Source organism: Cryptomeria japonica, chromosome 8, assembly GCF_030272615.1.
Source record: "Cryptomeria japonica chromosome 8, Sugi_1.0, whole genome shotgun sequence".
NCBI lineage: Eukaryota > Viridiplantae > Streptophyta > Pinopsida > Cupressales > Cupressaceae > Cryptomeria > Cryptomeria japonica.
In genome coordinates this window covers 540,652,544-540,670,785 of record NC_081412.1, presented here as the reverse complement: position 1 = coordinate 540,670,785, position 18,242 = coordinate 540,652,544, and the positions used below count along the sequence as shown (strand labels likewise).

At 35.1% G+C, this 18,242-nt stretch overlaps 1 protein-coding gene across 3 annotated transcripts in view; it reads left to right on the top strand.

The window, feature by feature from the left end:
* LOC131051920 (vacuolar protein-sorting-associated protein 33 homolog) overlaps nt 1-18,242 on the top strand; it is a 208,623-nt gene that overhangs the window by 16,849 nt on the left and 173,532 nt on the right. For 2 of the 3 annotated variants that reach the window (XM_057986519.2, XM_057986518.2), the window contains exons 5-6: nt 12,582-12,692; nt 12,824-12,889. The exons of the other annotated variant lie outside the window; for it this stretch is intronic. In XM_057986519.2, coding sequence (XP_057842502.1) covers nt 12,582-12,692; nt 12,824-12,889 — 177 coding nt within the window. The remainder of the gene's footprint in view (nt 1-12,581; nt 12,693-12,823; nt 12,890-18,242) is intronic. 3 annotated transcript variants of the gene reach the window in all.

The following is an 18,242-nucleotide window of genomic DNA, read 5'->3' as shown; positions in this document are numbered from 1 at the left end:
CACGGTGAAATATAAGTAATAGGAACCTGGGATAGGAGAAGGAAAAAAGGAGGGAGTCGGAAGAAATCACGCCACAGGTAATACGGATTCTGCTACCACGTTAGCCAAATGCTATACCTACTCCGCATACACTATCAGAGGTATGTATGTCTACCACAGGATACCGATAAACAATTAAGTTATCGTAGTACTGCATAATGTTAATGTACTCTTAATTTGGAGGGTAGAAGTCATCAATTTAAATTATAATCTGCGGACTCTGAAACAAATCATAACACGCCATCCTTACATAGAATTGTAGTGTAGGGAATGTATCTGCTTAAATATAAATTCACAGTAGATCTTAAATCAATTCTTTATCTGTCTCACTTATGTTAATAAGCAATATACTATTAATTTAAATGGGCAAACAAGCATCATAGGGCGAGAACAAATATTAATTTCTTACCAGTTAGTAAATTAGGAAAGGGTTGTGTGAATGAATAGGGAAGGGCCTGTGTAAAACCATCGGGCGTCTATCCCAAGATGGGTAGAGGTCAGTGACCCGTGTAAGTCCTTGAGGGTGTCGTCCCAAAACTAGGCATGAGTTTGGATCCAAAAACCCTGAGGGAAGTCGTCACACTGAGGTATCAAAGCGTCCTATTCAGAAGCGCAATCTTTTCTGAACTTACATTCGTAATAAGGTTTAAAATTGAATCCCACTTTGAGGTTAATTTCTGTTTTACCTTTCTATTGTTGAGAATCTAGAATTTATGATGTCTTAATTGGTTAAACTTACTTGGGGACATTACACTGCCTCATGAAATAACCATCAAAGTTGTTTTTGTGTGTAAATTAGTTTGTTGTATGAAATCACAATAAGATAACTTGTAAGAAAATAATTAAAAATCAATGGTACTTCAAACAAAAAATGAGGCTAATCATCACTCAATTATAGTGTATAATAAATAAAGTCTCGGAACATGTCAAAATTCATATTATTAAATTTCTCACATCAAACCTGTGGAGTTTCTAGTATTTGTATAAGCACAGTAAAGTAAGCAATAAGAAAGTATTTTAAGTGAATTAGCTTCACACCCTCAAGTAATTCCCTCTCCAAATCCTAACCCACTTGCTCTTTCCTTTAATGCCCCCTTCTTGGGATTACCTTAGAATTTGCCCTGGTATCACAAGTTCAATAAAAGCAAGAGATGAAATATGGTTAGAGATATTTCTTTACCAAGTTATACCCTGATTTAAGTCCTGCAACCACAACAAATAATATTGGGTGTGTGTACACACACACACACACACACACACATATATATATAGATAGATAGGTATGTACGCGTGTACGTGTGTGTACACACACACACATATATATATGTATGTATTATGAGTACATATAATGATTCCAATTTATTAAAATAGGTCACATTTACATTTACTATCTAGTAGACTAGTATTCAATCACAGTAGAGTTTGGATGAGAGATCATGACAGATTGGCCCAAAACCATCCCCACACTAAGTCCAAGAGTGGACACTCACCCTCTTGGCCCCACGTGGCAGGCACGCTGGACATCTAGCATGGGGTGGTTTTCCTAGTGGGGTGCTTGTATCTGCCCTTCCTATTCATGTCTTATCCTTTTATTACAATAGTCAATCATTGTAGAGGTTGGAAAGGAAATTGCAATAGGGGCCCCGGAAATCCACCTATCTAAGCCCAAGAGTGGACACTCACCCTCTTGCCCCCAAGTGACAGGCACATTGGACATCCATCATGGGGTGGCCTACTTAGATGGCGATCTCGTATCGGCTCCCCTTCCTTACATCTCCTTCCTTTCTCTACATAACTGATTGTTGTGTTACAAACAGATTTATGTTCTAGGATAGCTATTTTATCTATACCAACATATAAGAAATTATATGCTAAATGATATCTTTTACAGTGCATAATTAAACATAAATTTTAGACATACAACAAAGGTAATTAACAATGCTATTTTTTGTTCTGTATAATAAGTCTGGGTCTGATCTATTATGTGCCTGATTTTGGTTCATACTTATTACTCAATATGGTCTTTTCTGATCTGGATTGTTGTTTCCATCAGTTGATCATTGGGTATGTTTTCCAATCTGCATTGCTTGATGCATTGTCCCATTATGGCTTTCATCATTTTATATTTGAATGTCATCATGAAGAGGGACGACTCTTGGGAAGTTGCTGCTCTTTCAGGAACGGATACAACCTTTCTCATAAGTTGTTGACCTTTAATATTAATCTTTATTTAATTTCAAACTAATAACATTAGTCAATCCCATACATCAATTTTCTAGAATCCATGAATTTATGATTAATGTTTCTGGATTTGATTGTGTGTTATTTTTGATGCAAAAAATAACACAATCAAATCCAGAAACATTATTCATTATTAGTCAATCTCTCTATACCTGCGATTTATATGTTAATTCTTTTTCAAACTTGTTATTAGTGTGATCACTTCCTTTTGTTTTCTTCAATCGCTGCTGTATATATTACTGATAATTGCTGCCTTCTCCATTGGCTTAATATATTGTTTCCTAGAAAATCGTGAAGTCTTAAACTAAGACGATTTTCTTGATTATTGGCATCTCACTGATTGTATTGGGAGTGTTGTGAAAATAGCTATGCTGATCGCTGGATTTGTGAAAGATCCCCAGCCAAACTGAATTGGATTTTTTCTGATTTGAACGTAGCTGATTGAAGGTTTTAGGATAGTTTTTCTGAGGTTTTTGCTTCCATTGATTGTATAAGGGTTTATCATGAATGTTTGACAATGAAACAATACTATTGAACTCAAAATGCGGAAATATTAATGACTGATAAATAAATCCAGAATTCTTATTTTTGGAACAACAAGATAATAATAAATTTAGAATTAAGGAAATAATTCACCATAGCCACTATTTTCATACCATGAGTCTAGCGCTCAATCCAGGAAGGAATTTTATTGATGAAATTCAAGATAACACAATCTATGTGCTCCCAACGATCGACGATGACTCCAAATAGCTTTATTTACTTCTACAATAACTACCAAAAACAAATACTGGGGAACTGCTGAGTCCCACACTTGGCTCCCAGGCATGATTATTCAATTTACTAACAAAAACAACAATCTGAAACAAAATCAACTCTTGTAGCTTGTAGAAATCACCAAATCACTACTGGAAGATACTGTCTGTTGTCCTCATTTTTGGATTCTCAAAAATGTGACAACCCCTACAAATTTTGCCTAAAAAGTGTCATTTTTGTCTCCTAGGCATGTTTTACGAGGTACAAAACTCACATTTGATAGTGTCAAATCATTGGGGGGTGTCTTTGCCATCATTGTCTAAGTTTTGGTGAGTTTTGGTCTTCCTTTTCCTAGCTTTCTGTGCAATTTCGGGTTTCAGAACAGTCACAGCAAGTTGAAATTTTTACTCTATGGCACACTTCTTGAGGCAGAATTTCGCCTAATCCTTGGACTAGCTTAATCCTCAGTCCATCCTCGAACTACGTTTCGAATTTTGTCAAATTCTGGGTTTGTTTGCTATGACTTTCCTTCAATTTCGGATTTTAAAATCCTGACTGCAGGTGGAGAATTTTCTTCAAACTGCAAGTTTTAATAATATTCATTGTTTTGGTTGTTTTAGGGGAATTTTTAGCTTATTACATGTGCACTTTTATTAAAAGATGTTACTTGCAATTTGTTTTAAATTTCCCTTCCTTTTTTTTTGTTATTTTTAATTGTTTTTTAGTCTTGTTTAGTTAAAATAGGGATTTTTTGGCTAAATTACAAGTAAACTTGCAGTTTGGTCCAAAAACCCCTACTTTAATGGTTTTTACATGTAATAGGGATTTTAAATCCCCATTACATATGTGCAAGTAAGTTATAACTTCTTGTAGGGGTTTTATTTCCCCTTTACAAGTAAGTAAAACTTGCACTTTGGTCTAAAAAACCCGATTTTGCTTATAAAGTGCATTTTTGACATTTAAAACTTGCTATTTGGTCAAAAAATCCCGATTTTGCCTACCATGTTGAAAAAGTGAAATTTTAAACTTGTTATTTCCTCAAAAAAACCCGATTTTTATTGTTTCATGCATTTTAAACTTGCTATTTGTTCCAAAAAACCCGAACTGCAAGGAAAAACGTTTTTTTTGAGGATTTTAGGCAAATTTTTGTGGAGATTTTTTGGGAGATAGAAGGTGTTTGGATTCCTCCCTATTTTTATGCATTTTCAAACACCTTTCACGCCACATGGAGGTTAAGTTTGCTGGTTTTTAGGTTTATAACAACAAACACGTTTTTGCCAAAAAACCACGTTTTTCTTCATTAAAAATGCCACGAATCAGCAATCTTATGAATCGTTTTGGCTTGGTATGCTAAGGCATTGAGGTTAGAAAGAGTCTTGGCCATTTTCCATGCCATTTCTCATGCATTTGCTGCCACGTTTTTCAGTTTTGGGCAGTTTTTCAAAAGCGTGGCTAGGGTTTTGGAATGCGGTTAAATTCTTTTTAAGAGTTCTCCTTCCTTCTTTCAAAGATTGATCATCTTTTCGAAGAAGGCATTTTTAGATTGGAGCAAGGTAAGATTTCTTTTCTTCTTGTTTCATTTCTCTATGTTTTGTAAATATGTTGGTTCTTCCTCAAAAATCGGTTTTGTGAGAGAGATTTTCCCCTTTGTAAAGCAATTTTAGAATTGCATTGTTCTTCCCCGTTTTCCCTCTTTACTTGTATTCAGGATTTTAAATCCCGATTACAAGTTGGATGAAAATAATTGTTCTTCCCTTACGGATAAAAGATTTAACCATCTTTTGTTGAAATTCCAAGTTGCAAAGATGAAGAAATACCCATTCTTTCAAAATGGGGTTTTTAGAACTGGATTACATGTTGAAAGTTCTTCCCATTTTCTTGAAGACGATCTTCCCAAAATCTTTTCATTTTCACTCATATCAAGATCCCTATTTCCATCATCCGTACATACCATTTCATCCATTCATTTCACACCTCCATTCATTTTCCCCATTTAAAGTCTACCTGCGGTCAGCCATCCAGAACCCGAAATTGGTCCAAAATGCACTCAAAAAACACTTGAAAATGACCTCTTAAGGTCCAATTACAAGTGCAAACTTGTGTTTATCCATTACACATATGAAGTTGCATGTTTGTTCCCCACAATTGCAAGTTAATGCTCTTGTTTATCCCACACATGTAATGCAGCTTCCAAAACCCGAAATTCACTTGTGAGCCCATTTTTGCATCAATTTCTCTCTTCCCTTGTCAGTCCAGTTTGCACACACGATCTACCAAATCAATGGATTAAGGCATGGGCATTATTTTGCAAGCAAATTTCAAGAAATGGAGGACGATACAAAAAAGAGATACAACAACAATTCATGGTTGCGAGCATAGAATGCTTTCAAGACAAAGATGGTCATGACATAAAAAGAGGAAGGTCGCCCTTTCCCTCTTGAAAATCTAGTACTACCCCAAGCAAGAAGATACGGATGCAAGTTCCCGTTTCGGTTCAAGATGTCTTTGCCAATCCAGAATACTTCAAGTTCTAGCATCCTGAAGCGACATGAAGATCATCACAGACAAAGAATGATGCAGTTGGAGTCATGTCTTTAGACACATGGAATAGTTTTAGTTATGCATTTGTAATTTTGTTTTGACAAGTTACATGTAAAAGTATTTTTTGTAAAATACAAGTTACACATTACTTGCACTTTTGTAATTACATGTAAGGCAACTACAAGTTGTGTCCAATTAGGACTGTAGTTGGAATAAGTCTTAGTTAGTTAATGAAGTCTTAGTTAGTTATTTAAGTCTTAATTAGCTTTTGAATAAGTCTAGGTGGTTGAGAGATTTTCTCAAGTTAGTTGGGATCCTCCCACCTTTTTCTCAAGGCTCCTATTCTATAAATACTTGAGGGGTCTATTGTAATTTTTATCTTTTGGAAAGCAAGCAAAAACTCTGCCAAATTTACAGCAAGAAGTCTTTGAGCTTATGTATGTGAATTGAAAGTTTTTGAAGAAAAATAAAGAAGGATTACTCAAGTTTTGAGTCTTTGAGCTACATGTTTGAGTTTGAATCTTTTTATTTCTTCTGTGCAAAGTGTTTCTAAAGGAGCTTAGTCCAATCTGATTTGAAGTCTTTGAGTTGCAAGTAGAGAAGATTAATTAAAATAGGAAAATCTCTAGAAGGAGCAGCAAGTCTTTGAGCTTGCGTCTATTCTTGAAGAAAAATTATTGTTTGATAAGAAATAGCAGCAAGTCTTTGAGCTTGCATTAGTTCTTGTCTTTGTGTTGAAAGAATAGATTATTCCAGTCTTTGAGCTGTTATCTTTTATTCGTTGTAAAATTTAGTATAGCAAAGGGTAGATAGGACTTCCAATAGTCAAGTCTTTGAGCTTGATATTGTTGTGCCGTCCCGAAGGAAGTGACGGGAGTCTTTGAGCTTTCAGGAAACTTCATTTCCTTTCTCTCATTTTACTTGAAAGTGGTTATTGTTGTTCATATTCAATCTTTATCCTTTTCTGTGAAGAGAAAAGGATATTGTCTTTCTTGAAGAAAGAAGGAAGACTGTTGTCCCATCTTGTTTTTATTTCAGTTTTAGTTAGATAGGGGGAGCCTTCCCTTAATTAGGAGAGTTTTTACTCGTGTGCTGTGGTTGAAACCACAATTTTGTATATCTCCCCAAGTGTACAAAATTTTCAACCAACACTGTCAATTAAGTTTGCACGAAATTAAACCCCTTTCTTGGCTGGTACGATCATGAAGTGCAATTTGGTGTCAGCTGAATGGTACGGTTGGCTTAGGAAAGGTATGACCAGCTTAGAAGAATGTACGGCTGGCTTGAGGAACCACAAAATTCCTCCAAATCTGCCACATTTCACCTTATTTCCGCTGCAAACAATTTTATTATTATTCCTTCAAGCAATTTCACTAATTTCTGGTAAAATTATTCTCTTGGCAACAATTGCTTTTATTGAATTTTGCTGATCTGATTGCATCAAACCCTTGATGCTTAGTTGTTGGAAATTAACTTGTAAATCTGCTTGTAAAACGCTCCAACTAAGCACAAATGGAAACCCTGTGTAGATTTCCCACAACTGTGAACTAGGTTTTTGTCCAACTCACAAATCTCTAGGGAGTTTTCACTCCTAGAAGTCTAAAAGGTTGCTGAAATTCATCCTCAGAGCTCAATTCTTTAAATGTTGATGTAAAAATGAATCAATGAATGCACAAATGAGACCCCCTCACATTGCTTTATTGTTTCCCAACTCTAATTGAACTTTTAGGGATTTCTTCTTTATTTTAATAAAATTCTTTTGCAACATATATCTCCCTTAATTGGTTCGATCAGCCCAAGGGTCTAATTCATCATTAATAAAAAGCCCACCTTTTAAAACAACCTTATAACACCTAGGGAGGTGTGCCATGGGGTCTCTCATTAATATTTTATTTTAACTTTATAATATAAAATTATAAAGCTACTTTATTATGGCTTTTAATTATTTCTATAAATAGGCACCATAATATAAAATTACCCGTTTTAGCCATGGATGGTTTTCTATTTTTGGCAAAAAGATGACTTAACCATAAAAAACATTATTTGCTCAAGGATGTAGACAACCAATTGCCAAACTGTAGCATGTAAGTCCTTCCTTGCCTGGAGTAACATCTCCTATCCACTGGATTTGCTTACGGAGATGGGTAATAGGCAAATCTCTACACCGGAGTAATCATCTAGGAAAAAGGGGACACTACAATTTGCATATTTTATTTGTGATTTGGTGCTCAGGGTCAGGGGCATGACACTTCCTCTAATCAATCTTGTGTCTTTATGTGCCATGCGTACCAATCTTAGTCCCTTGTTATATGCCATCTTTGAAATGTCCCCTTTTTATCAGTCATAAATGAATAAATAAATGATTGATTTAATTATTCTTTTGCCTAAAATATTTTAAGGCAATTAATAGTTAATTAATTATTTATTATTAAGTGACTTTTCAAAGTACTTTGAAAAGTCACTTTATGAACTAAATATTAAATTATTTAAATTTAATATTTATCATCAAATCAGTTGCCAATAAGTTATTATATAAGGTGGTGGAAGAAAGGTTTGGCATCAAGGAGGAAATTATATATCGAGAGTAGTGAGAGCTTTGGCTTTCAGAAAGTTGGAGGATGGAAACCCTTGAACTTGTAGTGTTGGACGAATACCCAACCTTATGCTGCTGGTGGATTCGTGATGGAGTTCACATTCGAGCTTCAAAGGGAAATTTGTGAAGTCTCCTTTGGAGACAAATTGATGATTGTTTCAAGAATATTAACGGTGTGTTGTCATATCTGCTCATCTTTCAATATTGGTGAATAATATTATCAGACTGTGGCTGTCATGTCCCCTCTTTAGCTCTGTCTAGCAGAGACATGTGAGTCAGCTTATTTTGGGGTCTTGTAGGCTGACAGTGGTGGATAGAGACTCAGAGAGGATATTCAGTGTTTGGGATTTGGTATTCTGGCAGTAGTGGACCAGTTTGGAGCAGTTCCTTAATTTTAGGAGGCATTTCCTTCTTTTGTGGAGGCTATTCCTACTATTTAGGAGGATTTGACAGTACCTAGGGTTGGGTTACCATGAGACTATTCCTTGGGTTCAGTTTCAGGAGATTTGGGTATGTTTCCTAGCTTCTAGGAGCATCCCTAGATTTTAGGGACAAGATTGCTCGAGGATCCATGATTTCCGACAACAGTCATAGACAGGTGGCAGGCTCCGTTTCAGACTTGTGGAGTCAAATGAGCATTATATGGCTATTTGGGATATATTTTTAATATTTCCTAAGTTAGCGTCTTATTAATTAAATAAAGCTATTTATATAGCTAACTGGAGTAATAAGGGGATTTTGGCTTCTTCTGGTCAGGCAGGCATATGTGTTATAGCTCGTTGGAAAGGTCTTGAATTATTATAACTTATTTTCATCATCCGGAGACCTTTTGGCACCTTGAGTTTTGTTATTTGACGAAAGGGGTGTTTTTCCTATACATAAAGGCCTTTTAATTGAGAATATGCCATTATTTAATAAAGGTAAAAGCATATTCTCCCTTTAGGGTTCGAGTAGCTTTGAGAGGGAGATAAAAGGAGATGTTGGCTCATTATTTTATTATCTTTTTACATCTTCAAACTTGGCATTTGTGAATTTGCTCTGAGGAGCGATTTCTGGAGAACTGGGACGCAAACCCCAGGGCTTGGATACTTGGACGCAAACCCCAATAGAAGGTTTTAGCAGCTTCATTTGGTTTCAGACTTTGATTGGAGTGCAAGTTCAACATTGGAAGAGCTTTGGCTTTGGACGTTGGGTATATTGCTTGGCACGTGGGAGTTCCTTGGCTGCCTGGACGTGACTGCAGCAGCCGTACGGCCTCCTTCCAACTGGCATGTGGGTTGCTGATTGGTATTCATCAGCCATCTCTTTTCATTGTGCGTGGATGGTCTTTCTTGCAGCCGACAACATTGTTTTGGTTGGTAGATACTTTGCTGGCATATCATTTATGTATTTTGCTTGGTACGATTTGTAGCTATTCTGGATTGGCTGAATATTATATTATTGCACATTATTTTCCAGCCTATTTCATATTTGCTGCTGTTGTTATTCATTGTTTACCTATATCTGGAAAAATACAAACAAAAACAAAAGACACAACCTTTTTGCAACTTCTATCTCTCTCTGAAAGATCATTTAATAAACAGGAAGAATTTATTTTAAAACAAATAATTAAAAATTACAGCCTGTCAGCTTAAAAGATCCATCATGGATCTTTCAGTGGCTTATTGTATATTGCTGATATTATTGGATAGAGCCGATTCTAAAAGAATTGCTTAAATTTCGAATATCATATTGTATCGATATAGTATTTGTGGGACTTGTACTAAACTTCCATAGTTGGAAATAATAAGATCTCTACTGGGCAATTAGTATTATAATAATTGTGACTGGCTGCTATTGCGGGCCTGATAATATTTGCTGGATTTGATAATGTTAATGGGAGAAAGGGAATTAAATAATCGAGGCATCTAAGGTTACATTGGTATAAAGTTTTCATTCAAATATTTCACCGCAACCTATCAAAGGCGGTAGTAAAATTTGCCTAACTATTGTATTTGGTGCTGAATACGGGAGTTTATTGCAAATCATTACTTCTTCCTCCATATTGAGTGCTACTGTGGCATATAGTTTCCTGTTTGCACACATTGATAATGTGGTTCTTCTTGTGGTGGACGTGAATGTTTAGTGTGGGAATATTGGGCAAGTATTGAAGATAATATGAAGACGGTCAGTATATTGGTTGGGAAATTTATATTCTTTTTTCACTCTACTGGAATGACATTCTTGCCTGTACTTGGTATTTCAAGTATACAGTGATCTCTGTTTGCCGTGGAATTTGAAGGGGAAGCATTGGAGTCTATTCTTGTTTGGACTGCGAATAGTTATATGAAACCCATGTATGTCAAGGAATCCCAATCTGAACCTGTCCCTTGTATTCTGTGCTTCAATACATCACTGGTGTCATTTTATTTCTGGTGGCATAGAATGTATCTCAGAAATATAGAACTTATTATCTCTGCTATAAACCTTTCTCCAATCTGCAGTGGTTTCTCTTTATTTAAATGCCTTTGAAATGGTTTAGAGTCTGCTGAATTAGGGGTTTTCAGCCACTAACTCAGCAATAGAAATCGAGGGGTTTTCATCCTTTAATTTCAAACGTTGAGGGATACATCCTCAGGTTGCTGAACCATGGCTCACTACAAGGAGAAATAATATAAAATGTCTTCAATGATATATGCCTCCTTTTCCTTGATTGATCTTCCTTATATACACTCTTTCAAAAATAGACATAACTCTTCATTCACATACCTTTTGACTTTTCATTAAAACCAAACTTTATTAATTTTTTTTTTATTTTTTTATTTTTTTTATTTTTATAATATTAATCATTCTCCCTTAAGCATTCACTTTATTACCCTTCCTAAAGTGAATCATAGGAGAAAGAAAAGAACCGATGCAGCAAATATAATTGTATGTAAGGAGGGGGCGAATTACAGTTTAGAGGTTGACCCCCCCACGAGGTTGAGGGGTAGTGCCCCTCATGGGGGTCTGGGGATAGAACCCCTACCAAGGTTGAGGGGTAGTGCCTCTCATGGGGTTTGTGGGTAGAACCCCAAATAGGGTTGAGGGGCAGCGCTCCTAGTGCATTCTTTGTTGCATTACAAGGCGGAGTTGAGGGTCAAGACCCCTACTACCAAGCGCAAATCAAGGTCCTCAAAACAACACAAACCTTCATAACGTATACCATCTCCACTTTTTTTTGCAACGCCAAGTGCTTACAAATTCTGAAACTTTGGAGTGATTTGAAATGAGGCATAAATGCCCATTTATAAATGATATGTGAGTGCTTAGGGTTTGGGTGGGGCCCATAGACCATTAAGAGTTAGGGTTTATGGCATGCAGATCAAAAACACATTTTGGGTTTTAAAAAATATTGAATTTTTCATTTTCTTGCCATGGGGGACACTTGGAAGTGTTGGAGATGGTTAAGGAAGTGTTGGAGATGGTTAGGAGACAACTAAGAGTGCCTTGGACATCTTAGGGACATCTTGGAGTTCCCCAAAAGCCCCTAGAAAAAGGGTGACATTCCTAAAACATTCCCTCCTAAGGGGAACATCCTGGAAACATCCCTGGGTCTTTGTTGTTGGTGGTGGTGGGATAGTTGGGGGATGTCCCCTCCAAGTTCTAGCATCCTGGGGATGTCACCATTCTAAAAATGTGAGGGATTTTTGTTGGGGGGGAGACGTGTCCTAATGGAACAGTGTTAGTATGTGATGGACAATTACTAGTTAGCTGAATTGGATGTGGAAGGTTAATCTTCACACAATTTAATGCTAATTGATAACAATCAGAAGGTCATGACCACAAAAATGGAGTATTTTAAATTGTGAAGGTTTTTAATTTGATAGTCATAAAGTTATGTTTGACAGGTATGGTTAGCTTTTCTTGATCCATTAACTGTTGATATATTTTGGTTAGTTATGCATTTAGGAATTTTTTTAATGCCGTCTCAGAACTTCAACATGATAAAACTTTAAGTATTTATCTGGCAAAGCTGTTTAAGAATTATAATCTTTTCAAGGACAACTTTATTACAGTTACTTCAGTAAAGAAAGCAAGTATCAAAAAATATATTAATGCTTTAAATATAGAGAACTTATGCACATCATCACTTTTTAAATTAAATAAAGGTGGATATGTTTGCCGACAGATTTTACAAGATATATTTTGGTTAATTATGCATTTAGAAATTTTCTTAATCTTGTCTCAGAACTTCAACATGATAAAACTTTTTGTATTTATCTGGCAAAGCTGTTTAAGAATTATACACTTTTCGAGAACTGTGATACAGTTACTTAAGTAAAGAAAGCAAGTATCAAAAAATATATTTCATGATGCTTTAAATATAGAGAACCTATGCACATCATCATTTTTTAATTTAAATAAAGGGGGATATGTTTGCCATGGACAGATTTTACAAGAGGAGAAGGTACATTCGATGGTCAAAATTGTAGAGTATCCCTTATACTTAATACCGGTTGATGAAGATGTTCTGTCTTTTGAGCTTGAATTGGCATACAAAGTAAGTTTTCTAGATGGTCTCCTTGTACGGTGCACTACACCTGTCATTTTGTGTTTTCTTAATGACAGGATAGGGATCTGTCATTTTTAGATATAAATTATGCTATCAACGTAGTATTTTGTTGATGACAGGAGTGTCAAGTTGATGGTGATACAAGTTCACTTTGGCATGTTGCAAAAGCTATCCACAAGCTTCAGGTTTTTTTGCAGTATTAATTCCTAAATATCTTTTCCTTTCTTTTCCTCAATTTTTGATGAATTGCTTGGAAATAGCAGCAAAGAGCACAAAATATAAATTTACAAACGTGGTCTACAAAGCATTGTGAAGTTTAAAGATTAAGGTTCATTGAAAATTCATGATTTTTGCTGGTATATTTGTCTGATTCTTTTGATGAAACTGAAAGTAGTATGTTACTTATGGAAAAGGCATGTTAAGAGTCTGCATTATCTCCCAAATGAAGGTGTACTGACATGATACACACCTGCAGACATGTAATGCCAATCAATTACATAGTACCTTCACTCACTAATGCCCGGACATAATAAGCAAGTCTTTAATAAGTGGAACTGTGGAAGTATGCATAAAATTATTAACAAGTTAGCAATGAGGGAACATCGAAAGAATTCATTATATCTTGCCCTTCTTAAAATGTACATACTGTATTCTAGAGAAAGGAGTGAGGGTTCTGGTATTTATTTCTCCTTTTTTTCTAATAATGCTTGTCTTTGTTGTCTTCCAGAAATCAAAATATCAAATTTATGCTTTAAATCTAAGTTCCCGGTTTGGGTTCGAAGAGCCAGTACGGCAAAATTTTGAAAAGGGGTTTGGGTTCGCTAGTACAAAAACACACACACACACACACACACACATAGCCTATAAGCATGAATTAAGATTAGCATGTCACATAGCATCATATAAACAACAAAACCAACATAAACTTGTAATCATAGCATCATGATCATACCATAACGGCAACATTTACATCAAGTTTAATATCAAAATGACAAAATATTTAAGTATCATTGTTTCAACTTTCAACAATTTAAAGTTTAATCATCAAATGGATTCTCTAATTCATCATCGTCATTCTCCTCCTCATCATTGACATTGGCATTAGATGAACCAATGCCAATGCCACTTACACTTGCACTTGCACTATAAGTTTGCTCGCTATTTGAGTCATCAAATGCAACAAGGTAAGAAGTGAAAGCATCCAAATCAGTATGCTCTGGCTCTATATCCCAAATCTTCGTTTCCCCTTGCTTGTAGTCATGTTGCTTGTGTGAAATGAGCCAAGTTAATGTTTTAAAACTCACTTTAAGCGTTATATTTTAATTTTTTTATGTGGTGGATTTTATTTTATTTTTTTTTTTTTGCAAAAAAATCACCATTTTTGGGCCATCAGACCGTTGGGTTCGACTTGGGTCCTCTTGGGTTCGACCTGGGTCCTCATGGGTTCGACCTGGGTCCGAACTAGGCCTTTGAATCATAGACCCTGTCCGGACCACAGGTGGACCGAACCAGGACCTCGAACGAGGACTGGACCGGACCAATACTAGGGGTCTAGGGGGCCGAACTTGGTAACCTAGCTTTAAATGATCAAAATGTGATAAGCACATTGTATTCTATCAGAACTTCATTGAAAACTATCAGAACTTTGCTCTTTAATATCAGATGTAATATTAAATCTATAAGCACATGCACCATGTTGTCTTTATTCAATTTTTTTACAAAAATGTGAAGGAATCAAGCAGTTAGCTGCTATGATGGTTGGGTACGTACAAGTTACGTATATTGACCCATTTAACACATAATTACACCAATTATATTATTAATTCTATTACAGAAAGTTGAAGCTATATGTCATTCCTTCTTCAAGGGTAGATAGAATTGTCGGTCAATTTGTATATTTGAATTAGTTGTAAGGGCTTAATAATAAATGAACAATGCTAACAGCTTGATAATTGTATGTAATTGGAGCTACTTAAGTATTGGTTAGCATTTTTATTTTTGCGGGAATTTTCACTAGCAGAATTTTAATATTTTGGTTAGTGATGATGACTGTTTTGTGAGTTGTCATTTCTTCTATGACATTTTACTCTTGTATACTGGTTATAATCATGAGTTAGGTGGACCCAAAATGTGCACAAGCACCTCTACGTGATATTAGTTTTAGAAAGAGGAGTTGACACATCAATTTAGGGACTTGCACCCAAAAGTCATGCTTTTGTATTGGCAAAGCTTTTGGTGTGTATCTTGTAAGCAAAGATTGACTGATAATTGATGCCAATGTGGTATATAACATTACTAGTTCCATGCCCAATATATTGTTTTGTAAGTTAGTGGAGCTTTTGTAACATGGTATTATTTGCTGGTTTTTTGTGGGATTTTTCACTAAATGGAGTGTTATAATACTCAAGTCATCCGCTTAATGACTATTATCCATGCACAGTCCTTTCCTCTATGTTTTTTTGAAAGGAAACTAGGTAGAAATAACACATAAAACAATATGTACCTTAGGAATAATCTTTTGGGAAAAGAATCCAACATTAAATTAGCACTTAATATATTAATCACAACACTCAGATTACAATAAATTGTTAGAGTATTAGCTCTTTGATAGAGTTTTTCAACCTATATTTGGAGAAATTTTGATAAATAACCGCTACGAACTTGCAAATTTACAAGTGCCTAAACTCCATCACAAGAATCCAGTATATAGACTAAGGAAAAACTTGGAAACTAGAAGTGTTTTCCAAAATCATGGGCCAAACCAATGTACCCAGTTTGGGAGCCCAAATTTGTATTTTCAAGTTCTAATGTCCCACATGATGATTCCACCTTCCGAGAATAATATGTAACACCCAATGTCAATTTTCCACACACCAAACTTGGAGTGCTCCAATTTGGTCCATTCAAGCCTCTTACATGATGCTCTTATGCATCCCATCATTGCTAGTCAAGGGTGTCTTCCATGCCCTTCCAATTCTACTTTTGTAACTCTCTCTTGCATTCTCTTAAATTTCATAGATTCTCTTACACATCTTACAATGACATAGATGCCACTATTTGTATGTCATGATACAAACGCCATGTGGCATAGTGTATCATCTCAAAGAATATTGACAATACTCCCAAGTGGGGTGCCCTTTTCAGTGTGGCTCCATATTTACAACAGATTACAAATACTGAATAAATACAATGTTGCTGGATATACAAAATATACAACATTTTTTACTTGTGTAAATGGGTAATATTCACAAGGAAGGGGATTGAAGTAATACACAAGCCCTTCTAAGTGATGTTAGTTTTGGAAAGAAGGATGGTGCTAACCTAAGTCACCAGGTTCGGCCGAATTTCATCCTTGAAGTTTGAAATTCGTCGAACTTAAAAAAAAAAAAAATCGTTGAAATTCGCCGAACTTAAAAAAAAAAAAAAAAAAAAAAAAAAAAAAGAAAAGAAAATAAAAAATTTTGGCCTTCTTCTTCTGTTAATATTTTTTCAACACATCTTCTTTTCTTTAATTAAAACCCATTAACCCGTTCTTTCTTCAGGATATTTATATCTGTTAGAACCCTCAATTAGGATGAGAAAAAAATGCTGAAGATGATAATTGATTACCCAATCAGTGAGGTATTCCAGTATTTGGTGATTCTGTTATTCTCATAAGATGAGATAAAGAAGTTACTTACAATAAACCTTATTAGCAATTCATATGGAACCATCCCCCATATGAAAGATTGGTTGTTTTATAGAATATATCTGGCATATTTATACATATGGCGAACTTAATTCGAATTTTATACATTTCGAATTTTTCCCTCATCGAACTTCATTCGAATTTCAAAGTTGTCGAACTTCGAATTCGAATTCGAACCTGGTGACTTAGGTGCTAACACATACAGTTGGCGACTTGCACTTCAAAAGTTATTCTTTAGATTTGCAAATCTTTTGACACGTTATGCCTCACAAGCTAGCCTTGATTCACAATTATTAGCTTTGTGGTATATTTTATTCCCAATTGCTTAACCAACACATTTTTTGTGAGTAACTAGAACTTGAATTGTGTAGTCTTAGTTGGTATTTTTAATTTTATGGTACTTTAAGAGGTGGACAATTTTAATACTCCACTTCATCATTTTGATGATTATTTTCTGCAAGCAGTAATTTCTTGTATGACCTTTCTTTTACATATATTGATATTAATAATAAGGAAAGGGGATCCAACATACAAATGCCTACAAGCAATGTTAGTACCATGGAGAACAATGACGGTAACACATTAAACTAGGTACCTGCATGCTAAAATTCCTTCTTTTGGATTGGAAATTTTTTTGGTGCATGTAATGCCTTAATGACCCGCAAGTATGAATAGTGTGTATGCATCCTTGGGATTCATCCCCCAATTAGTATATGCTATTCTTTTATGTTGTATCAGTGATTGAACATATTGTGTAAATAAAGGATAGATGAATGGCTTGAGGGCTTGACCATTGGGAAAACAATAAACTGATAAAGGGCCTTTAGGCAATTGTCTAATAGGACAAGGAGATTTTTACTCTCCCTTTGTCCATAAACCTTAAGATCTTTTTGTACTTATTGAATGAAAGAAGGTTGATGTTTTCCCTTGTGTCAATGGAAGGAGGCTGAGTGCCTTTAGGCACTTGACTCACTGTTGTCCTCATTTCTGTTTTCAAAAATGATGGACTATTACATAAATTTTTTGTGAAAACATGAAAATTTTACTCTATGGAATGCTTCCCAAGGCATAATTTTGCCTTACCCGTGGACTGGACTAATCCTCAGGACATCCTCAAACCACCTTTCAAATTTCATCACATTTTGAGTTCATTTGCTATGTTTTTCCTTCAATTTCGGGTTTTTTCTCCCTGACTACAGGTGGGAAATTTTCCTTAAGTTGCAAGTTTTATATTTTTCCCTTTGTTTTAAGTGTTGTAGGGAAATTTTAAGTTAATTACAAGTGCACTTTAATGAAAATAGAACTTGTAACTTACTTTTTATTTCCCCCTTGTTGCTTTTTGGCTTTTTAGTCATTGTAAGAACTTTTTGGACATATTACAAGTGAACTTTAAACTATAAAGTTAAAATAAAACTTGTAATTCATTTAAAAAGTTCCACTTAAGTGATTTTAAGTTATGGTAGGGGTTTTTCTCCTCCAGTACAAGTTTTATAAAGTCACTTTAAGTTGTAATAGGGATTTTATCTCCCTATAACAAGTTTTATTTTTAAGTTATTTTGTGACTTGTAAAAGGAATTTTATTTTCCCTTTACTAGTCTTTTGTTGAGTTGTTTAAAAAACTTGTAAAGGGAGTTTTATTTTCCTTTTACAAGTATTTTAAACTTGTAGTTTGGTCTCACAAACCCGATTTTGCCTTATGCATGAAAAGTAACATTTTTAAACTTGCCAAATGGGTTTTAGAAACCCGATTTCCTTTGTTCTTTGCAAATTTAGACTTGTCATTCTTCCTCAAGAACCCGACCAGCTATAGAGGTGGATTTTGTTGAAAATTTCCAATGATTTTTGTGGAG